Source organism: Pezoporus flaviventris, unplaced genomic scaffold, assembly GCF_033815535.1.
Source record: "Pezoporus flaviventris isolate CSIRO_AGI_PZ_B2104156 unplaced genomic scaffold, CSIRO_AGI_Pfla_v1 ptg000031l, whole genome shotgun sequence".
Lineage (NCBI taxonomy): Eukaryota > Metazoa > Chordata > Aves > Psittaciformes > Psittacidae > Pezoporus > Pezoporus flaviventris.
The window spans coordinates 31,095,870-31,117,217 of NW_026892579.1; the positions used below are offsets into that span (position 1 = coordinate 31,095,870).

At 43.1% G+C, this 21,348-nt stretch overlaps 1 protein-coding gene across 3 annotated transcripts in view; it reads left to right on the forward strand.

The window, feature by feature from the left end:
* Positions 1–3,008: 3,008 nt before the first annotated feature.
* Positions 3,009–21,348, forward strand: part of GCLC (glutamate-cysteine ligase catalytic subunit) — a 34,671-nt gene continuing 16,331 nt past the window's right edge. For 2 of the 3 annotated variants that reach the window (XM_061460615.1, XM_061460616.1), the window contains exons 1-3: positions 3,009–3,261; positions 18,406–18,518; positions 19,836–20,018. In XM_061460615.1, coding sequence (XP_061316599.1) covers positions 3,112–3,261; positions 18,406–18,518; positions 19,836–20,018 — 446 coding nt within the window. In that variant the 5' untranslated portion in view covers positions 3,009–3,111. Of the gene's footprint in view, positions 3,262–18,399; positions 18,519–19,796; positions 20,019–21,348 lie in introns of those variants that run through there. The other variant, XM_061460617.1, reaches the window with a different exon arrangement.

Below are 21,348 nucleotides of genomic sequence, written 5' to 3' on the forward strand. Positions count from 1 at the left end.
TCTTTTTTTCTTTTATTTCCAGGTTTATTCTGTAAGATTTTCCTTTGAACTGTCCAGAGAAACTAGCCAAGTGTTGGGACTGGGAATACTGGTACAAAGCTAAACTAATAACATCATACAAAGTAATGCCTCCATGTTTAGAGAAGGTTTTTTTCCTGCTAAGTGTACTGGAAGTAATTATATACGATACTAAGTGTACTGGAAATAATTACACAACATTATGCATGTAGGCAGATATTATACAATGGTGGTTTGTCTTGAAGTCATATTTTGTGATGGGCAAATGAACGCTTCTGCATTCTGTCAGCCTTGGCACACTTTAACGTCCTCCTCCATGCCACAGTCTCTGTAAAGAAAAAGGACTGCATATAGCCCCGCACTGGTAGAACACATACACTAGAACTGAAGTGAAAAAGGCTGCAGGTGAAGACAGTGGACACCCCATAAACAGAGCTGACCTGCCATGCTGTTATGCTAAAGATTACAATGTGAGAAAACAGTTTACATTTTTACCAGTTTTACTAGTGCAGAAGGAAAATATCTTGGATTTCTCTTATAAACAATGTCCTCATTCTATAGTTGATATGATTAAGCACACAGGACTGGAAACAGAGCAGATAATGGAACTGACATAACACAACGAGCTGAGTTTAAATGTGGAAAAAGACACTGAAATTGTGCTCTTGAATTTCAGGTCAAAGAGTAGCATTACAGCATTAGTGGTCAGTGGTATGGTCTGCATAATAGCAGGCTGCATTATCATAAAGCTCATCTGAGTTTGGAAATGTTGTGTATGTTGCTGGAAATGTTTACCATTATTTATAAACAGCAGCACACTCAAGCAGCTGGGATCACACCAAATACCCAGTTCTTTCAAAAACGTCTCTCAGCAACATAGTGCTCTCACATCAGCCAAGTCAGCTGGGAACACAGATCCTAAGTAGCAAGGACAGGCTTGCCCAGATTCATAAGATGACAGTGTTAAGTTTGCTCTGATATACCAACGTTTGCTCCAAACAAATCCAAGCTCGACTGCCCCAAGAGAAAGGGCTAAAACAGCTGGCAGAAAAGACATTAGCTGCCACTTGGTCACTGCTGATGTTCCTCAGGTGTTCCAGCTTGAAGTTAAAGCCGTGGAAAACCTGAAGCTGGGTGGCAGCATGGTGGCAGCAACACTGAATCTTGATCTTTTGGTGCAACTGTCCTCAAATATGCAGGGAGGTGTATTAAGTCTCTTTGTCCTCTCAGATCTGAAATGACAATACAACTTGGCTTTCACATGAGGGATACGCCTCATCTGACTCCCACTGCCAAATGCAAGATATTCTGATGTTCTGATTTTTCAAAAATTAAAACCACTTTAATCTTTTAAATCCTTTAAAAAGGATTTTAACTTAAAGATTGTTTTCTTCTTCCTCAAACTAACCCTTCTCCAGATCTACAACAGTACCAACAACATTGATTTCAGTTAGATCAGCCATTATAGTTTTAGTGAAAAACATTATGCTAAGAAAGTCATGAGCCCCTAAAACCAGCACATTATAAATTAAATGTTTGTAATTTTAATTATAATGGTCACTGCTTGTTCTTGTTCTGTCAATGCTGCCCTTTGTGTACAAACTTAGGTAATTAAAAAAATAACCAAGATTCAAAGCCTTTTACTTTTGAGTGGTTTTACTTTAATGTTTGATATCTTCCACTAATGCATTTCAGATTTATTATTCTAATGTGTTGGGAGCTTGTCCTACCCCTGAGGAACCTCATATCCTGGAAGAAAGACAATTAGTCAGTTCCTGTCAATACAGTCATTCAGTTAATAAAATACCTAATAATACAGATCATCCATTAGTGGGCTATACCAAAATTTAAATAGTCTACTAATTCTTAAATCTGTAGCTATGCAATCCTACTGCATACCAGCTATGCTCGTCTTCAAAGACTGTAAAGAAAGACTTCTGTGAGCATAATAAAACCAAGGGTCCAGCTTCTCAGAAGCGAGAGCCTTTCTCTTCATTTTAAGAGAATTCCTTATTTCTGTCTCTTCACTTAGAAAACGCTTCAAGTAGCGCTGATAGGCCTTCCGTCTTGTATCAAATGTCACACACTATACCATGCCCCCGCTTCCCCTTTCCTGAGCTGACTGCTGTTCCAATGCCCTTAAGGACAATTCCCAGGTAACTAACTCATCCCTGACATCTTCATTAGTTGGCCCTTTTCCTGACACAGTAGGATGTGGGCCTTACAGCCAGAGCAGACATGTCTGTCATGAGGTGTCTCCATGGAGTCTCATTCCACCCACGCGAAGCATCTGTAGGCATCCAATCCATAGGATCATTGAATAGTATGGATAGGCAGCGACCTTAAGGCTCATCTAGTTCCAACCCCTGCCATAGGAAGGGGCACCGTTCACCAGAGCAGGCTGCTCACAGCTCCATTCAACCTGTCCTTCTGAGATGTGTGCTCCGATCTATAATAAATCTACAACACCCTTCAGTCCACCGTCCATATTTTAGGACCTGTATTTAGGCACTTTTAGCCACACCAGGGTCCCTTTCCACCAGGAACCCTATCCAGACCAGGCCGACCAGCCTGACTCGCCGCTCCTGCACCGTTGGCCGCAGGCAGGGCCGCCCTCGCCACCGGGGCGGACATCTTCCCGCCGCCATTTCAGCAGGCCTTCCGCAGAAGGCGAAGGGACACTTCCTCCTGCGCTCGGGGCGTGCGTCGGGCAACGAGCGGGGCAGCAACGCACGCACACGAGCACTGCGAAGCCGCGACTTCCCCTGAGGCTGCTTTCCCCGAGGCGCCTCCTTCCTCCCCAGTCCCGTGAGCGCTGGGATAGAGACGCCCGCGGCCGCCAAGCCGGCAGCAGCGCCGCAACTGCTGGGCACCGCTTCAGCCTGCCCTCAGCGAGCCCCGACCGGGGCGGGGCCTGCCGGCGGAAAGTGCTGAGTCACGGCCTGACGTCCTGTGCCGTCACGTGTGGCGCCGGGCTCCGCTCCCGCTGCCGCCGGGGCGCAGAGCGCAGCCCTCAGCCCGCGCCGCGCAGGCTTCGCTCGTCTGTTCCCTTCACCTTCCGTGCGCTGCCGCTCCGCTCCGCCGCGGGCCGGCATGGGTCTGCTGTCGCAGGGCTCTCCGCTGAGCTGGGAGGAGACGCGGCGGTACGCGGAGCACGTGCGGAAGCACGGCATCCTCCAGTTCCTCCACATCTACCGCGCCCTGCGCGACCGGCACAAGGACGTCCTCAAGTGGGGCGACGAGGTGAGACCCCGGCGCGCACCGCACCGGACCCGCACGGCCTCATGCGGCCTCCGCCGCCCGAGTGCAGGTGCCGCGGCGACTGTGGGGCTGCCGCTACTCTGCTGTGCTCTGCTCTGCTCCGCTCCGGTGCGGCCCGGGCCCTGCCTGGGAACAGGGGGTCTGGCCGCTCGGCCGCGGCTGTCGGCGGGAGGGGAGCGCTCAGGCTGCCCGCCGGGGCTTTGTTTCTAACGCACACGCTGTCGCTCGCTCGCCGCCTCCGGCTGCGCAGCACGGCTGCCCCGGTGTTACCTGGTGGTTTCTAAACGCACACGCAACTTTCAGCGCTTCCGTCGGGCATCGGTAAACCCGATGGTACACCTCGGAAGGTGTCTCGCTGTGAGCGGTGGTGTCTGGCAGCACTTGCTCGTTCCCGTAAGCTTATTTTCTCTGCAATGAGGTCTGGTTAAAGCATGTGTATGTCTAAACTTCAAGGTAGTGCCTTGGTCTTGGAAGGGGAGCAAGGGAAACAGGGACAGGAGGTGGGCAGGTGGGCTCAGCAGCACCACCCCTCTCACCGCACACCAGGTTCCTCTGTGATCCTGGCTTGTCCTGTGGAAAGAGACCTGCCAAACCTTTATTTTACTTCAGTCTTCCAGGCGTCTGGCACAAGTCAGCCTGCCTTTGGAACAAGGATGAGGACAGTTGCTCAGGTCGTGACTTAAACTTTGTTACAGGTGCTTTGTGCCCGAGGACCGTAACTTTATCTGCAGGTCTTAGCCATGCAAGCCGGTGCTGAATTGTGTCCCAGACTGACAGCACTCTGTGAGGAACAGAAGCTCCCTCTGTTGATCAGGATTTCCCAAGGGTCCCAGCTTTCCCTGGAGACAGCGAGTAGCTTTGGATGTGCTGCCCTAGTAGCCATTCTTCATCATGGTGCTGGTGTGGTCCAGCATGTTTCTTTGAGGTGTTTGTGATGTGACTGCAGGGGAGTTCAAAGAGCAGAGTGGGAAGTGAGCAACATGGGGGCTTCTCTGTGCACCTCTGGTTTGTGCTCCATTTCCTTTCTGAATGACAAAGGCATTTCTGAGAAAACTATCCAGCGGTAACAACAGGTTTTCACAGATGCTCTTTGTCAGAGGAAAATGCTGTTCCATTGAGCACCAAGAGAGACCTTAATTATTAAAGTCTGTTGTTCTTTAAGGAACTAGTGTCGTATCTCACACAACTGAACAAGGCAAGCACTGGAGCACAGGAGCTACTTTCAAGAGGACTAGGTAAGGGCTTGGCTACTAAAAATATGTCCTGTAAGGGGACTAATGCTGCCAGCATGTCTAGTCTGCACTGAAGGGTTTTGCAGTCAGTGATGTGGGCTCAGGAAGTTTAAATCCATATCTGACTTCTCTGTGTCCTTTCATCTCATGTATGACTGGAGTTATGCTGATAGAAGAGCCTCACAAATAGTCTGAAGTTCAGGAATATAGAGGGAGCAGAGCCTTCCTATTCCTCTGAGACTTAGCTTGGGGGGTTTCTCATTAAACTTTACGATGGGATACTCATTTTTCAATGGGCATTACTTTCTAGTTGTCCTTGCTTTCTCAGGGTGAGATTTCACAAGATAGCTAGGGCTGATCCACAAGCAAGTAGGTTCAGCTTCCTTCTTCTTGCTCCAGGCTTGTGTTTCTTCTGCCTTCCTTGCATTGTTACTGGTTATGTGAGTTCAAGAACTTAACCCAGCAGAAAACTCTTCTCCTGTTCAGTTTTCTAGGGTGATTCATTTACTCAGAGCTTCCTCTGCTTCACTGTGAGATCCAGCAAGTTCTGCTTAATGTGAAGAAGGTAGCAAGGGTATGTGGAGGAAGGGGGCAAGCAGAACTCACTGGTAAATGGTGGTGTGTTATGTTTAAGGAGATTCAGATTTCTTCTGTCATGCCCAGTATGGCAAGAGGCAGAATTTTAAGAGCAGTATGATTACTATCATTACAGCCACAATTCTGATAAGAAGGTAAGAGCAATATTTGAAATGCCTGTGAACACTGAGAAGTAACCCAGTTTATCACCTACCTCTGATTTTCGCAAATGGGAATAAGCTCAGGTGTGGCTACTTATTTTTATTATACTGTATTATGCAATTTATTTTTTTTATGTAAAACAACATTTAGGAGTGTGTTAATGTATCACATACTTGCTGCCAGCCTGCTCTTCTTGTGCAAACAAAAAAGCATACCTGTCTCCATAACTTATTTTGGCTGTGCTGTAGACAGGCAAGTGGGGAAAGAGGTAAACTTGTTTTCTGTTTTTCCCTCTCAAGTACCTAGTTATTAGAAAATGGCGCCACATTTACATGCAGCTTAGATGGATCTACTAATTGGACAATTTTCATAAAAAGCCTTTTGTGTACTTTGACCTTCATGTATAAAGTCACAGCCTGAGGGTGTTTTGTTGTTTTAAAAACCTCTTGAAGATAGATGTCAAGAATGAAGATAACAGCCCTCTATAATGGTAGAGATTAAATCAGAATTAACAATTATTTCTGTGTTCAAGAGATGCTTCTGAGACACTGTTTGGTGAAAGGTTTTTGGTTGTTTTTTTTGTTTTTTTTTTTTAACTTTATTTTTAAGGGGACTGCTTCAAATTTCTTAGCACATCCTGAGTTTGTCTTTCAGGGCAGATGTGTGAATCTGGAAAGATTGTCCCCATCTAGCTGATGCCATTGTGAAAAAGAAATCCTGTGTTTGCTTTAGAGTATAGAACGAGCTTTTTCTTCGGATCTGTTTTTCAACAGGACTCCACTTCTCAATGTGTGCTGTAAGGCTCATTAGAGAATTGTGATCGTCCTTTGGGGTGCTTATAACCTTCCCTGTGGTCCCAGGGCATGAAACTGTGGGGAATGATCATACACTTTCTGTTTCTTGGGTGCTAGGCAAAAGTGTTGAGGCTTGAAAGTGTTAGTAGGATGGTGGCATTTGTTTTCAAGAAAGCAAGGCAGCATCACAACTTTCATAGTAGGGCAACATTCCCTAGTGCTCCCATATTCCCCTGACTAAGAGCTGGAAAGGTCAAAACACTGGTTCTGTTGCCTGTTGAAAAGTCAGTTATCTTCTTGCTTTCAGGGTTAGTAGAACCAAGAGCTGTTGCCTTCCCTGGGGGCAGGTTTCTTTTTGCTCTCTTTTCCACAACCATGAAGCCTTTGCAATGGTAAAAAAAAAAAAACAAAACAAAACACACCAAAAAGCAACAAAACCCAAAACTTACAGATGTGAGTGTGGCAGAGAATAAGACTTGGTTAAAAAAATAAAATCTTTCTAAAGGTCTCTTTGAAGCTGCGTTTGCAAGTAAAGGTCTTTTGTATCTTAATCATCCTTCTGCCTCATTTAAAACTGACAGTTGGCCTCCCTGTTTATGCTTGGCTTCTCCTGACTATGGAACTGTCTCATTATCCCTCAGCAAGCCCTTCCTTATTATCCTTGCCTTAATGCCTGCGAAAGTTGGGCAACAGATCAGCTGATAAGACCCCATTACACTAATCAGTAAGGTCTCACAGTCTCCTTGTGTTTTCATCATCCAGTCCCACCCAACAACATATGCTTATGTTTGTATTTGCAGAGTAGCAGTCATTATTAGTATTTTGCGCAGCAAATGCAAAAATCTGCACTTTTTCTGTACTGGGTTTTAAAACTCCAGTAGAGTTAGTAGGTATTATATGAAACAATTCATTTGTGCAGCTTGGCAGATGTTAATGGTACCAAAAGAGTTTAAACGGTTTTTGAGGGTAAGGCAAAGCCTATTCTGCTGCTTCCCAGCTTTTGTCCCAAAAAGCTCTCTCCTCTGCCAACACATTACCAGTCTCCTGTGCTGTTCAGTGCCTCTTGTCTGATGATTGCATTCCTCTAGCTGACGGATGTTGCTTAAATTTCACTTTGCAGCTTAATGTGGACGCTCGGATCAGACAAGTGGAATGGTTGGCCCTTGGCTAGGCTCACTGCCATTGCTTTGTGCTGAACACGCACACAAGTGTATGAATTGTGACACTTCATGCATAACTATCTATACATATGTATTCATGCATGCATGTAGTACTTGTATTCTGCAGTCTGTTTTGCTGCTAAATGGGACAGGTTGGTTGTTTTCCAGGATGGACACTTACCTGGACTGGGAAGAAACAATACAAGCAAGAAGAGCTGAAAAAGGAAAACTGAAAGGGACAAAGAAACAGTAAAGAATAAGGAGGAAAATGTTGAGAAAGGCATGCTGGAGGGAGATCTGCTCAGAAGGAGGGGTGTAGAAAGCAAGCATGGGCAAAACACGACAGTTTTATTTGAAAGTATATGTAAATGACTTGCCCAGCCTTGTTTAGTGAAATTGGACATAATGACCCTTTTGTTGCGTATCAGACTGTTCCTGTCAGTGTTGGGACATAGCACACAATAAGCATCTTTGGCTTTTAGAAAGTTGTTTTCTTCATGGAAACTAAATGAAATTTGGAGGCCTTTAAAATGGGTTTGATAATAAATTGTATGAGGCAGTGTGAAAAATGTGCCACTCCACTGCTTGTCTGTTAGCTGTTTTTTTTAAAAAAAAAACAAAAACTTCTTTTGGTCTTTCTTCTCTACTTGAGATTCATTCCCTTCCTTATCCATTAGTTTTTTAATCATATCTTATAAATGTTTTAAAAACTAAAATGAACGTTTGCTATTCAGCCCTTACTCATGCAAGAAGCGAAGCAACCCCTCTCAGGTTCTGTGAGAGGCTGGAAGTTTTTTACCAGAATTTCCCAGAGGTGTGGCCTCTGATTAGAAGATGCAAGACTCTTTCAAGCCTTTTCCTTCTTCCTAATGAAAGGGTGCGCTGTGAAAAAAGCTGCTTTTCCTTTTGAATGATTCTTCCCGGGTACCTAGCTATTGCATTAATGTCCTGCTGCACTTTACAGCCTGCATGGTTTTGTTTTGCTTTTTTTTTTTTAATAAAGCAGTAGAAATGTGTAAATGATATCATCAGTGTTGTGTTACAGTCTGCAGAACTTCAAAATGGTAAAATAACAAGCTCCATCTTAAGGAAATGGGTTTGGGTTCAGATGCACACAGCATGAGGCTCCTGTTTGTCAGCCATTTAAAACCAGCAACGAAGTCTAGGGCATTTTATGACAGTGGTGAATCTAGCTCACCAGCAGCATAAAATAAGTTCAGCTACTAACCCTCATTTACACAGGTGAAGTTTTGGTCATCTTTCTGCTAAAATACGACAGTGAGGTTTGGTGAAAGACACGCATACGTGTGGAAAAGGTCAAGCAGAGGTAAGAAAGGACCATGACTGATAAAAGAAGCTGTAGGTTCAGAGAGCATTGTGGTGTACAGGAAAGGTGATGTCCTTTTCTCATTTTGCAAGAAATTTGCCTAACCTGATAGAATGGAGAGGCAGCAGATGTCCCTTTAAGATAATTTCTTACTTTACAAAGCTTAGATGTTCTGTGGAACAAGATGCTGCATGATAGTTTTGCAGCAGAGAGACACACACGGGCAACAAGAACAGACAACCTATTGTGGTTTCTTTAAACTCCACATGCTGCAAGATGTATGTCCCTCTATCCAAACCACTTAGATAATTGTCAAGTGACTCATGGGGCTTCTTTAATGTTCATCTGAAACTTTTTGCTAGCTTTTTACTGTATGTATTATAAAATAGAATCACCAAAAATAGTTGTTTGATTTTCCTGGCTGTTGGTAATAGATCTTATTGAAAAGAAATTAATCAGCCAGGTCATTATACAAAGTCATCATCAGTATCCTGGTGATCTCGCATTCTCACTTTGTACAAATTGTTGCAATATATGGAATGCAGAAATTGCTGTATTTTGAAGGTTTTTATGGGAATCTCATGATTATAATAAAGTCAACATAGCCTGATGTCTTCCAAAATTGTTCGTTACTTCTGAGCTTTTGTGATTTTAAGACAATCACTTTTAGTCTCCTCCTCCCCCCACAAAATTCCCCGAACAGAATGTGGTTTTGAGTTTCTTTCATGCAGAAATTCCTCATGAGGGCTCCTGCCAAACATGGCATGTGTAGATGCATCTGAATGGGAGCTGTCTTAATCGATGTACTTGCCTGCTTACAGCATGTGGGGAAGCAGCACTCATGAATCATCTGGTTGTTTATTGCATGTCTGCCTGTTCATCCTCTCTCTCTGAGCTTTATTTGGTTAAATAAAGGGACAGTGCATTGATTGTTTACGGATAGATTTAGTGCTTTCTTGATGTTTTGTAGCTGCACCTGTTATTTATCCTAGTGGCATTTCTGGGGAAGGGTCTGAAGGTATGATGTTAATGCATCAGCTCATGCTGCTTGACAGCCTTGAGTGTATATATGCAACTTCTCAAATGAGTACACTCATGCATGCAAATGCAACTCCTTAAATCTTGACTTGAACAAGATAGGTGCCCTTGAAGAATCTCCATGTTTATTCCTTCACTAGATGCTTTGGCTCACAATCCTGAAACTAGTTTTTCTTCCCAGCTTTAGTCTTCGTGTCAGGGAAAACCTAAACCGAATTACATCTAAACCCTCTAGCTCTCAAAATGTGTATGATATGGTGACCTCCCCAATAACTGATTATTTTGCTTCAGCTCTATACTTCCATGGCCAGGTGATGAGGTTGCAGTGCAGCACCTCTGATGTACCTGTAAGCTTTGCTGCTGGATGTGTTGTGCATATGACAGTACAGGACTTGCTGTAAATTATAGTGGGGTGCTTTTTCAAAAGCTAGTTTTGTAATTCAGTTGAAAGCAGTTTGGAAAGGATGTTTTTTTGTTTGTTTGGGTTTTTTTCTTTGGTTGGTTGGTGATTTTTTTTCCTAAACAAGCTGCAGTTTGTCATAAGTAGTAACCATCCCCGTTGTAAGCATTGATTTCCTCCTTCCTGATCTCAAAGCTTAAATTGTCTGCTGTTTGTATATTTCTGATAAATATTCTGTTTACAGTGAATGTCTTTCTGTGGATGTCAAGTGAATTGCTATGGTCTTGTCACGGTATTGTTGTCTATTGCAATTCCTCTTTTGCCACAGGGCTTCCTCTTCTTGCTGTACAGCCACCTTATTTTAGTTAACTGTGAGAAAGGGTGAGTTGCAAGAATGATTTTTTTGTGGTTTTTTGTTTGGTTTTTTTTTTTGGTTGTTGATATTTCTTGTTTGGTGTTGGGGTGTTTTTTGTGGTCTTGCTTTCTGATGCAAGAGGTAACTTAGAAGCTTGCAGCATCCTGTTTCACAGTTGATCAAGTGATCTTTTAATAGTACATAAAAACATCTAGCCTGTGTGGAACAGAAAATATCATTGTGCCAAAAAAACTCCTTTTCTGTTTTAAATGTATGAACATTCACAAGTGAGTGTCAAAGTTACCTTTGCTGTAGAAATCTAAAGTTAACATTACCCTAGTATCTTTTTTTTAAAAACACTGTTAACCTTAGTTGTTACATGGTACAGCAGTCAGAAACACTCTGCTCTCTAATGTGCCACATCTTTAGATGCACGCAAATGGTTATAACCTCTAGATTCTAGTTTTTAATAATCCAGCTTCCTGGTTTGTGGTATGCGTGGCACAGGGCATCCTCTAGTCACATTCTATCATGCAAAAGAAAATCTGCAACCCTGACATTGGCAAGTGGGAGGGGGAACGGGCCTGAGCACTTAGCTGGGGCTGGCTGTGCATCGTTGTGGTGAGAGCCTGTGCATCCTCCTCCTTTTCGTTATCTATGATTGTCTTTAATGTGGCATAGAAGTTCTTAGTTTTTTTGCTTATTGTCAATGTAATATAAAATATTAGCTGTGTTTTGTTTTTAGGGCATGGTCTCTGGGAGTTGGTCTCATGTGGAGCTGGAAGCTGCCTTGTTCATTGGATTGTACCCCTTCAATCTGCTGGATCAAAATTAAGAACTTTGGGAAGTAAATTTGAACCTTGGTTCTGCTGTTTATGGCAGATAACTTTAAATTGGTTTTGTGCAGAGAACACCCATAGTAATCTTATGAGCATGGAAGTGGCTCATCCATGTGCCAGTGTATGTGGTTTGGGGATGTGCCGGCTAGGTACGGCCACATTATAGGCATAGAAATAGCTCATATTATAGGCATAGGAATGGCCTCTGTGGCACTTCCAGACTTGTTTTTCTCTGAAATCTGCTCCCTCAGGGCTTACATTCACCTTTGTGGGCCAGTAAACTTCTCATGAAAGGTACAATACCAGTTGGTTATTCCTGTGGCTCCATGATTTCACACAGCAGTGGTGAGAAAATAACTGTATTTAAAAAAACATCTTTACTGTTATGCTTTATGTTCATCAGAGTTATGTGTACCTGTGGAAGAAATCTGCTTTTTCCAACTTAACACTCAAAACTTGTGGAAGAGGTTCTTTAATGAAGTTGGGTTATTAAAACTTTGTTCTTCTGTAGGGTATCATTTTAATGATACAGGATATTTTAATAGTGTATTAGCTGACCACTAAATGGGTGTGGGAACTAGGGTTTTTATTTTCGCTATAATGAAGCTTAATAACTAGTGAAAAGCGCTTTGTTTCTTTGATGCTCTTGACAAGAAAGTTCACCTCAATTTTATTTTCTACTGTATACATAAATATAGAATCATAGAATAGTTAGGGTTGGAAAGGAGCTTAAGATCATCTAGTTCCAACCCCCCTGCTGTGGGCAGGGACACCTTACTCTAAATCATACCACCCAAAGCCTCGTACAACCTGGCCTTGAACACTGCCAGGAATGGAACATTCACAACCTCCCTGGGCAACCCGTTCCAGTGCCTCACCACCATTACAGTAAAGAACTTCTTCCTATAGCCAATCTAAACTTCTCCTGTTTAAGTTTTAACCTATTACCCCTTGTCCTGTCACTACAGTCCCTAATGAAGAGTCCCTCTCCAGCATCCCTATAGGCCCCCTTCAGATACTAGAAGGCTGCTATGAGGTCTCCACGCAGCCTTCTCTTCTCCAGGCTGAAAAGCCCCAACTTCCTCAGCCTGTCTACATATGGGAGGTGCTCCAGTCCCCTGATCATCCTTGTGGCCCTCCTCTGGACTTGTTCCAACAGTTCCATGTCCTTTTTATGTTGAGGACACCAGAACTGCATACAAAACTCCAAGTGAGGTCTCACAAGAGCAGAGTAGAGGGGCAGGATCACCTCCTTCGACCTGCTGGTCACGCTCCTTTTGATGCAGCCCAGGATACAGTTGGCTTTCTGGGCTGCAAGCGCACACTGAAGCCGGCCCATGTTCATTTTCTCATCAACCAACACCCCCAAGTCCTTCTCCACAGGGCTGTTCTGAATCTCTTCTTTGCCCAACCTGTAGCTGTGCCTGGGATTGCTCCGACCCAGGTGTAGGACCTTGCACTTGGCATGGTTAAACTTCATGAGGTTGGCATCAGCCCACCTCGCAAGTGTGTCAAGGTCCCTCTGGATGGCATTCCTTCCTTCCAGCGTATCAACTGAACCACACAGCTTGGTGTCATGGGCAAACTTGATGAGGGCGCACTCAATCCCACTGTCCATGTCAGCGACAAAGATGTTAAACAAGACCAGTCCCAACACCAATCCCTGAGGGACACCACTCGTTACTGGTCTCCAGCTGGACATTGAGACATTGACCACAACTCTTTGTGTGCGGCCATCCAGCCAGTTCTTTATCCACCAAGTGGTCCATCCATCAAATTGATGTCTCTCCAATTTAGAGACAAGGATATCATGTGTGACAGTGTTGAACGCTTTATACAAGTCCAGGTAGATGCCATCAGCTGCTCTACCCCTGTCCATCAGTTCCGTAGCCCCATCATAGAAGGCCACCAAATTGGTCAAGCAGGATTTCCCCTTAGTGAAGCCATGCTGGCTGTCACCAAGCACCTTGTTGTTTTTCATGTGCCTTAGCATGCCTTCCAGGAGAATCTGCTCCAAGATTTTGCCAGGCACAGAGGTGAGACTGCCTGGTCTGTGATTCCCTGGGTCATCCATTTTCCCCTTCTTGAAAATGGGGGTTATATTTCCCTTTTTCCAGTCATCGGGGACTTCACCTGACTGCCATGATTTCTCAGATATGATGGCCAGTGGCTTAGCAACTTCATTCACCAGCTCCTTCAGGACCCGTGGATGGATCTCATCGGGTCACATGGACTTGTGCACGTTCAGATTTTTAAAATGGTCTTGAACCAGATCTTCTCCTACAGTGGGTGCAAGGTCTTCATTCATTAATACCTCTAGCTAAGTTTAATTCTAACTGGGCCTTAGCTTTCCTAACCTGGTCCCTAGCTTCCCGGACAACATCCCTGTACTCTCCCCAGGCCACCTGTCCTTGCTTCCACTTATTATAAGCCTCTTTTTTCATTTGAATTTTCCTCAGCAGCTTCCTATCCATCCAAGGAGGTCTCCTGGCCCTCCTGCTGCACTTCCTTCTGGTTGGGATGCAACACTCCTGAGCTTGTAGCAGGTGATCCTTGAATATCAACCAACAATCTTGGGCCCCTCTGCCCTCTAGGGCTGTATCCCATGGAACCTTACTAAGCAGCTTCCTGAAGAGGCCAAAGTCTGCTCTTTTGAAGTCCAGGGCAGTGAGCTTGCTGCACGCTCTTCTCCAGGCCTGAAGGAGGGTACGTATGAGGAGGCTGCTAATAATTGCCCCAAGTATATGTGGCAATAGTTGTCCAGTGGAAGGAGAAAGAAACTGTCAATAAGATTGTCCTTGAGGAACAGCAGTGGTACGTAAGTCCCATGCGATCAGGCCTCGTTTAGAATTGCAGAACGCTTTGGGTTGTAAGAGACCTTAAAGATCGTCTAGTTGACTGCCCCCTGCAGTGGGCAGTGACATTTTCCGCTTCCATGCTCAACAGCCCCATCCAGCCTGGCCTTAAACACTTCCAGTAATGGGGCATCCACAGCTGAGATAGATGACCAGGAGTGTGGTAAAAGGTAAATTCAGGGAACTGATTTTCACATGTAGAGAGGATACAGACTTGCATTTCTTTCCTCTCAGAAAAACTTACCTTCAGATCATGGATCATCATTCTTAAACTATTTTCCTCTACTATGTAATCTCAGCACCTTCTGAGCTTACCAAAGTCCAGACTGCTTGCCCGTGTTTGCATATGCAGAAATGCCGTGTGGCAAATTCTTGGAACGTCAAAAGGATTTTAACATTAACTCTAGAGCAGAGGCTTCACTCTCAACTATTAGGTAGGTTTTGTTCCCACTGTACTTAGCATGATGGTGTTGAGTATGTGAGAAAGGGCTTTGATACTAGAAAGGCCACTGCCAAGACAAGGATTTGGACAGTGATACTATGTGGGATGTGGTAGAATTGCTGCTAAAGAGTCACTTGACTCTTAAAGTCAGTTTTAAGTAGTGTGAAACAGTATGTGTAATTATGGTCAAATAACTTGGGCATTCAGACACCATTTCAGGCATGTTTACCCGTTTCCAGAAAACAATCATCTTACACTTTGCCACTGGGCAAGTCCAGCACAACTGTTTGGCTTAGTGCATGGAGAGTGGTTTGGATCCTTCCCAGCTGAGGGGCTTCAAGGACTTGCTTGTGGTTGTATTTACAGCAGCAACATCGAAGAGTTTTCAAAAGCTCAGAATTTCCTTGGTAGCAGACTGTGAGAAGTAATCATAACAAGCGAAGTAATGCTGTTACGGGTGCTGTTCTGTTGGCAAGACAGAATGCACTAATGGTGCATACTCCTACAGCAGTGAAGCAGAGCTGATGTGGAAGTACTCTGAAGGTGCAGTACATTGCAAGTTGGTAGTTGAGAGGAAGGAAACCTGTAAAGAATAGTTTTTCTTTGTGTTGGCTCACAACAATAGATAGATCTATTATACTCTTATTATTTGCTTTGACTTAGAATTTATTTGGTTTTTTTTACTGCATTTAACTTTGAACAGTTTTTTTTAGGCATGCTCTGTGTGGGTATGTGGACTTACAGCTTTTGCTTTGCAACCTTGCTGGCAAAACTGATGCTCCTTCTCTGGGCTGGTTGGAGAGGTTGGCACACTGAAGCAGTGCTGAGCATGTCTGTCTGCAGGGAGAAACGGGGAGTCCACCTCCTGTCCTCAGCAGCCTTGCAGCACGTGCCAGCCAGAGGACAGAGATGCACAGGGTTTGCTGCAGGGTGCAGGCAGCAGCTGGGCGTGCAGGTCCGAAGTGGCCACCTTTCTTGCCATGGTAGGGTGCACTTCCCTAGCTGGCTCTCAGCAGGACTTCTTGTCAGCCATCTGCATCGATAATTTGACCTGACATGTATTCGGATGTTTGCTAGGGAGGCTAGTTAAAATTGGAGAAAAGCTAACTCTGAAGAGCTTGGCAAAATGATGAATTCTAAATGCTAGGTGAAACCCCACATACTTGGCTTTCAGACTCGAAGCTCTGCCAGGCATGCTGATGCTTTCAACTTGGCTGCAATCCTCAGAGCTTTACTGTGGGTAGAAAACATGTGAGAAGTCTGGGAATGACGAGCTGAAGTTAAACGTGAAAATGTGTGAACTCTGAATTTGCTTCTCTCTTTCTAGCTGCAGGCTAAACCTTTTGATGAGCTTAAACTAAATTCTTTAAGGATGCCCATTCAGGCAGTCCCTCTGTTGGCATGATACTCTGTGGGTTACTTGGAATTGTTGGCAGCTGTCTGAAGATTTTTTTTTTTCTTTTCTCATTAAAATTAATGGCAGATCTTCTGTGTGTTAAGACAGCTTTGAAGATTAGTCAATGTTTCCGGAGGCAAGAGTAGTAGCTGTTTCTAAAGCTAGATGCATAAATGCAATATATTCACTACAGCACTTGGATTATGAAACATCTTGATTTCTTTGGTTTTACCTTCTTGGCTTAATACTTCTTTACACTTCTGGCTTATTTTCTTTTGTGGAACTTGTAATGAGGTTTATAGAGAAGCAGAGTGTTCTCACCACCAGCTCATTGCAATTATATTTGGGGAGGGTTTTTTAAGACAGGAGGCTAATCATAGTAATATGTAATGGTGGACAGATGTCCAGCTTTGGGATCTCTCAAAGGTGGCTGCAACTCCTTTGCCTTCCCTTCTGCTGCCCATCCATGTGGGTGTTGTGCAGTTGGATGGCATGGTACGAGGCCAGGCATGCGGTGGGCTTGATGCCCATTCATGCGTGCATCTGTATGACTCGGAGATCTGTGTGGTTGTGTACCTCCTCTAGTTTAGGCTGGGTCCGAGTGAGGAGGATGCTTTCCCAAAGCAGGAAGAGATGATGTTGAATGTGGTGGAAACTGGAAGGTGTGAGAGTAAGCACTATTTTTTCCAATAATCATGGGTCAGGCTGGAGAGACTGGTAGATAATAACTAAATCAGTACTAGAATGTGTCCTGGTTGACTGTAGTCTGTATTTAGTTCAAGTAGATCATTGTGGAATAATACACACAAACCACAAAATACCACACAAAATGCTGTGTTGCACAGAAACTAGAAGTCACTGGTTTTCTTTAGGGGATTAAAATTTGATCTTAAAACAATATAGAAAACAAGTGTAACTGCTGAATGAGTCCCTCCAGAGTGTCTGTCTATTCAAACTCTGTAGAATTACATACACTCTTGGATAATGCTGCTGGTGATTTAATTGCAAATCCCAACAGAGGATTATATTTGTAGTCACGGGTAGCAAGCAATAATTCTGTCATGAACACGGAAGCAACCAAAGAACACAAAGCCCACAAATCCACTTACAGTGTGCTGGAAAACACCGTGCAAGTTCCCTGTGTTTTGGCAAGCTGTTTTCCTGTATGCATCAGACTTCTGTACCAAACAGAAGTTGCCATGAGTTGGTATGCTGCAACTTTAACATCATCATCTTGCATGAGTCTGAACTCCCGGGGCTGGAGAGATGGTGTTTGGTTAAGTACTGCTGGTTGCAGCTCTAGGCAGTGTGTGAAAACCAAACTGAGGAATACAGTGCAAAATCTGTGACAGGTTCTAGCTGTGGAACTGCAGCTTGAATTCTTAACCACATGCTGATGTCTGTAAGAGATGAGTTGTGGAAGTCTTGGAGGCACCAGTTTCAGAGCCTCCAACAAAAGGCACTGTATATCACTGCTGATCCAGTCAGGGGTTTTCAAAACCAGTACCCTTGTGATTCATTTCCATGTATGACTTCTGCTTTCATGTGGTAGACAACACATTGCACTTGGGGGCTGTTTTGTCTTTCATATTTTCCAGAACAGTGCAGAGCATCCCCTGCCAAATAGGTGTTAGGAAATAGATTGTATCAATAATACTGAAAGGCTACAAGGTGCAGGCAGCTGTTGGCTTGCTATACTGAGTAGCACTCTAAAAGTCTTTTTGGGAGCTTTCATAGCAAGTATGCATGGAGATTAGGAAGTTTGACATGAGGGTGTTCCAGGTTTGGCTGCTTTCAGATAAGCTGTTATGGAAACAGCTTATTTGCCAATGCTGGGACACAGCACTGCTGTTGTTAGTGACTTCTTGGATTGAGTGTGGCTTGCACCCTGGAGCAGGTACAGGGACAAGGAGGCAGTGGTCTGGGGCAAGGAGTGCTGCTGGGTAGGAGGGAAAGAGAAGGTGGCAACAAAGCTGAAATCAAGAAGGGGTGGAACCCCCTATGCTGTGATGAAAGCTGGAGTGTGTTAATAGCAGGACTGATGCTGTCTGTAACAGTCATGGTGTACACGAGGCATCATGCTAGCCTTAAATAGCTCCAATGAGTGATGAATGTAAATGAGTCTTGTTTGTAGAATGACTGGGTTTTTTGTCAGTAGCAGAGACTGTAACTTGGGGTTACAGAGAGGTGTTTGTAGGTAACCCCCAATGGCTTGCATGGTGGTTTATTTCTTTTTGCGTCTGAAAAATAATGTGGAGGCAAATACAAATTCAGAAATCTCTTTGCAAAATATCCACAACTGGAAATGGAGGGGAAAAAATTTCAAGGCTGATTTCAAGGAATTTTAATTCTTTATTCAAGACGAAATAAGCCTGCTGCTGCCATCTCCAGTACTGTTTACTGTGTTCGGTTAATGATGGGTTTTAAGCTTCCGTAAAGTTCAGTCTGACATCCATTTTGTTTTTTTATTTAATCCTTAAAATTATGTGCCAACATGTTTGTGAACAAAATCTGACCATTTAATTGTTTTTTGTTTTCATTATTTACAAGGTGGAATATATGTTAGTGAAATTTGACCATGAGAATAAGAGAGTGCGCTTGGCACTCTGTGGTGAAGAAGTTCTTCAAACACTGCAAGACAAAGGGGAGAAGGTAAATCCCAAGTGAGTACCTGCTTCCTGTTTCTTCTTTTACTTTTTTCTGTTATGGTACTGTACATAAAGTGTTAACTTTCAAATTTGCTGTCACTAAAACTATATTTTTACATAAATCTGGGGTGCAAGAAGTGAAAGATTTGATCACATTTGCAGGCAGTCCATGCATGTTTTGTTATGCCTTGGAAGAAAGAAAGATGTAATGGTGAGCCCACAGAAGTTACAGTTTGGTATTCATTTTTTCTTGCTCTGGTTTTGTGTCTGTGTATACACAGTAATTTGGTACTAGGCCTTCCCTGCCCCATAAAGCATATGCATGGGTGCACTTGCCCCTGTATCCATGGCTGCAGGAACAAGTGAGGGCTGTGTGTGGAAGCCTGTTGTCTGTAGGAGCACTCGCTCATTTTTGGCAGAATTAGGAAAGTAAGTGTAAGGATGGCAGGGCAATTCTTCCCCATCCTCTCGCATGGAGAATAATGAGATTTCAACTAGCTAGAGAACTGTGAATTACCTTTTAACCAATAGCCACAGAGAAATAAAGCCAGAGACAGCAAAGTGTTTTTGGTGAAGAAAGCCAAAGCAGGTCACACTTTAACGGGAGCATAGAAACTGCTGTAGTAACGAAAAGCTTTTGTTCCGTGGGCCTTTCTGCTTCTTTCTAGGTACCTTAGCCTCATCTTCCAGTAAGGCTTCCCTGTTTTCCTCAGTAGAAGTACTACCTGCAAGAAGGAAACCCTTAGCTTTTAGGCTCAAAACTACTACTGCCAGAAAAACAGTAGGGGAGATGTGACTGTCTCTTTGTCGTGTGTGCTGCATAGAGGTGGAATGGCTTCCCAGAGGGGATGGGAAGGTATTACTTTTCAGGGGTGACTAGATGCACTCAACCTTCTTTTAATTTCTTAACCTGGTAAATTTATGAAACAAAACCAGATATTCACAGGCAGTAGAAAGAAGAAATTGAGCATAACTTTTGCCTTGCCTTGTACTGTGAAAGCAGTTGAGCGTTCTGTATTTTCCAGTTTCAGTTAAAACACCGAGGAACAAAGCTTGAGACAGACTCTAAAAGTGACTGAAATTTGACATAGCAAATCCTACTTGTTACACTATACAGCAATACTTTCTACTGCCAAACTATGTTTTAATTTCTTTTCACCGCTTCCTGGTGGTGAGGTACATTGGAAAGTGCATTGTGTTACTCTATTGAATAATCAAATTTAGGAAATTTTTCTTGCGAGTTGCATTCATTTCTGAAATTCTCACAAATAATTCATTCTTTTTTTTTTGAAGTTGCAGAAATATTTAAATGAGGCTATTCTTTCATTATAGCCACCCAACACTCTGGCGACCAGAATATGGAAGCTATATGATTGAAGGGACGCCTGGGCAGCCATATGGGGGAACCATGTCTGAATTCAACACTGTGCAGGACAACATGAGGAAAAGACGGCAAGAGGCCGGTTCTGTTCTTAAAGAAAATGAGGCTATTTGCACTGTGACATCGTTTCCAAGGTGAGATATTTGCTGAAGTGTTTCCTGTTCTTCTTACACTCTTTTTGTCCTTATTGTATATAGCCACACTGTGTAGTGAAACAGAGGAAAACACAATTCAATTAAATTAAATTCAATTGACTTAATGCTCCAGTCATTTTTTCCTAAAATTTTTACTGCAGCAAGACAAACAATTAAGCATCTTTTATATTTTTAAGTTACTTGTAATCTGTGATGATTTTGTATTAGGAGGGAATACCTGAATATTTGTAACAAAGTATTATATAGAGAGTAGTCTGCCGTCTTGAATTCAGAAGTAAAAATCATATAGAAAAGGTTTCTTTTTACAGATTTTGCAAGCTTTTATCTTTACAAACGGCAGTTTTGTAAAACATGACTAACCTGGTCTCTTTTTTTAACACTACTTTTTCATTGAAGCACATGCAAACTTGTTTTGGTGGCTTGGAGCACACAGGAGAACAGGAATGCTATTATCCTTACAAAATAAAGACTCTAAACTTCTATAATGCTGTACTTACTGAATCTAGAAAGAAGAGCATCTCTCCTGGCTTCGTAACACACTTACAAAGGACAGATTTCCTCTTTTTTACTGTTGTAAAAAGACTCTTGAAGTTAAATTTGGGATGTGCTTCATTATCTGGGAGGACCTGTACTCTGACCTTCCTTTCAAACGTCATTCTAGGCAGGCATTTGTGTTCACTCTCACTAGCCTGGTCAGCCAAATGGATGAAGATAGTTATGCTTAAAATAGTAAAAAAAAAATAAAAATAATTGCTCTGCAGTAAAAGAGAAGCAGCCTTACTAGCTGGTTTCTTGTATGGTACAGAACACAGTGGCCCTAAATTCTTGCTGAGAGCAAGAATGGTACAAAATGTGCCTTAGCAGCAAAGTTCAGGTAGCAAAATGCCTATATTATGTCCCATGAATGCTATTTTGAGAACACTCTTGACAAAATATGCTTCCTCTTTATAAGAGCTGTGCTAGAAATCTTTAATAAGAGCTTATTTAAAATCCAGTGGTTAATGATTAGTTCTCAACGTGTTACAGAATTGGTGGGGATTTTTTTTTTCCCTACAAGCTTACAAATAGATTGTCAGTCAATAAATTCTGTATACAAATGTTTCAGACCCAGTCTCACAAGGAATAAAGGGAGGAGGTCATCACTTTGTCAATGCAAATAAATAATTTCTGCATCACGGTAGGAGCAATACATTGGACTTAAGTGAAAACCAGTAAATAAGAAAATGTAGCTTATTACATGTGGATCATCTCAAACATAGTTTCATCTTTCAGAGATTTCTCTCCCTAGGCTATTTAGTTTCTTATTTCT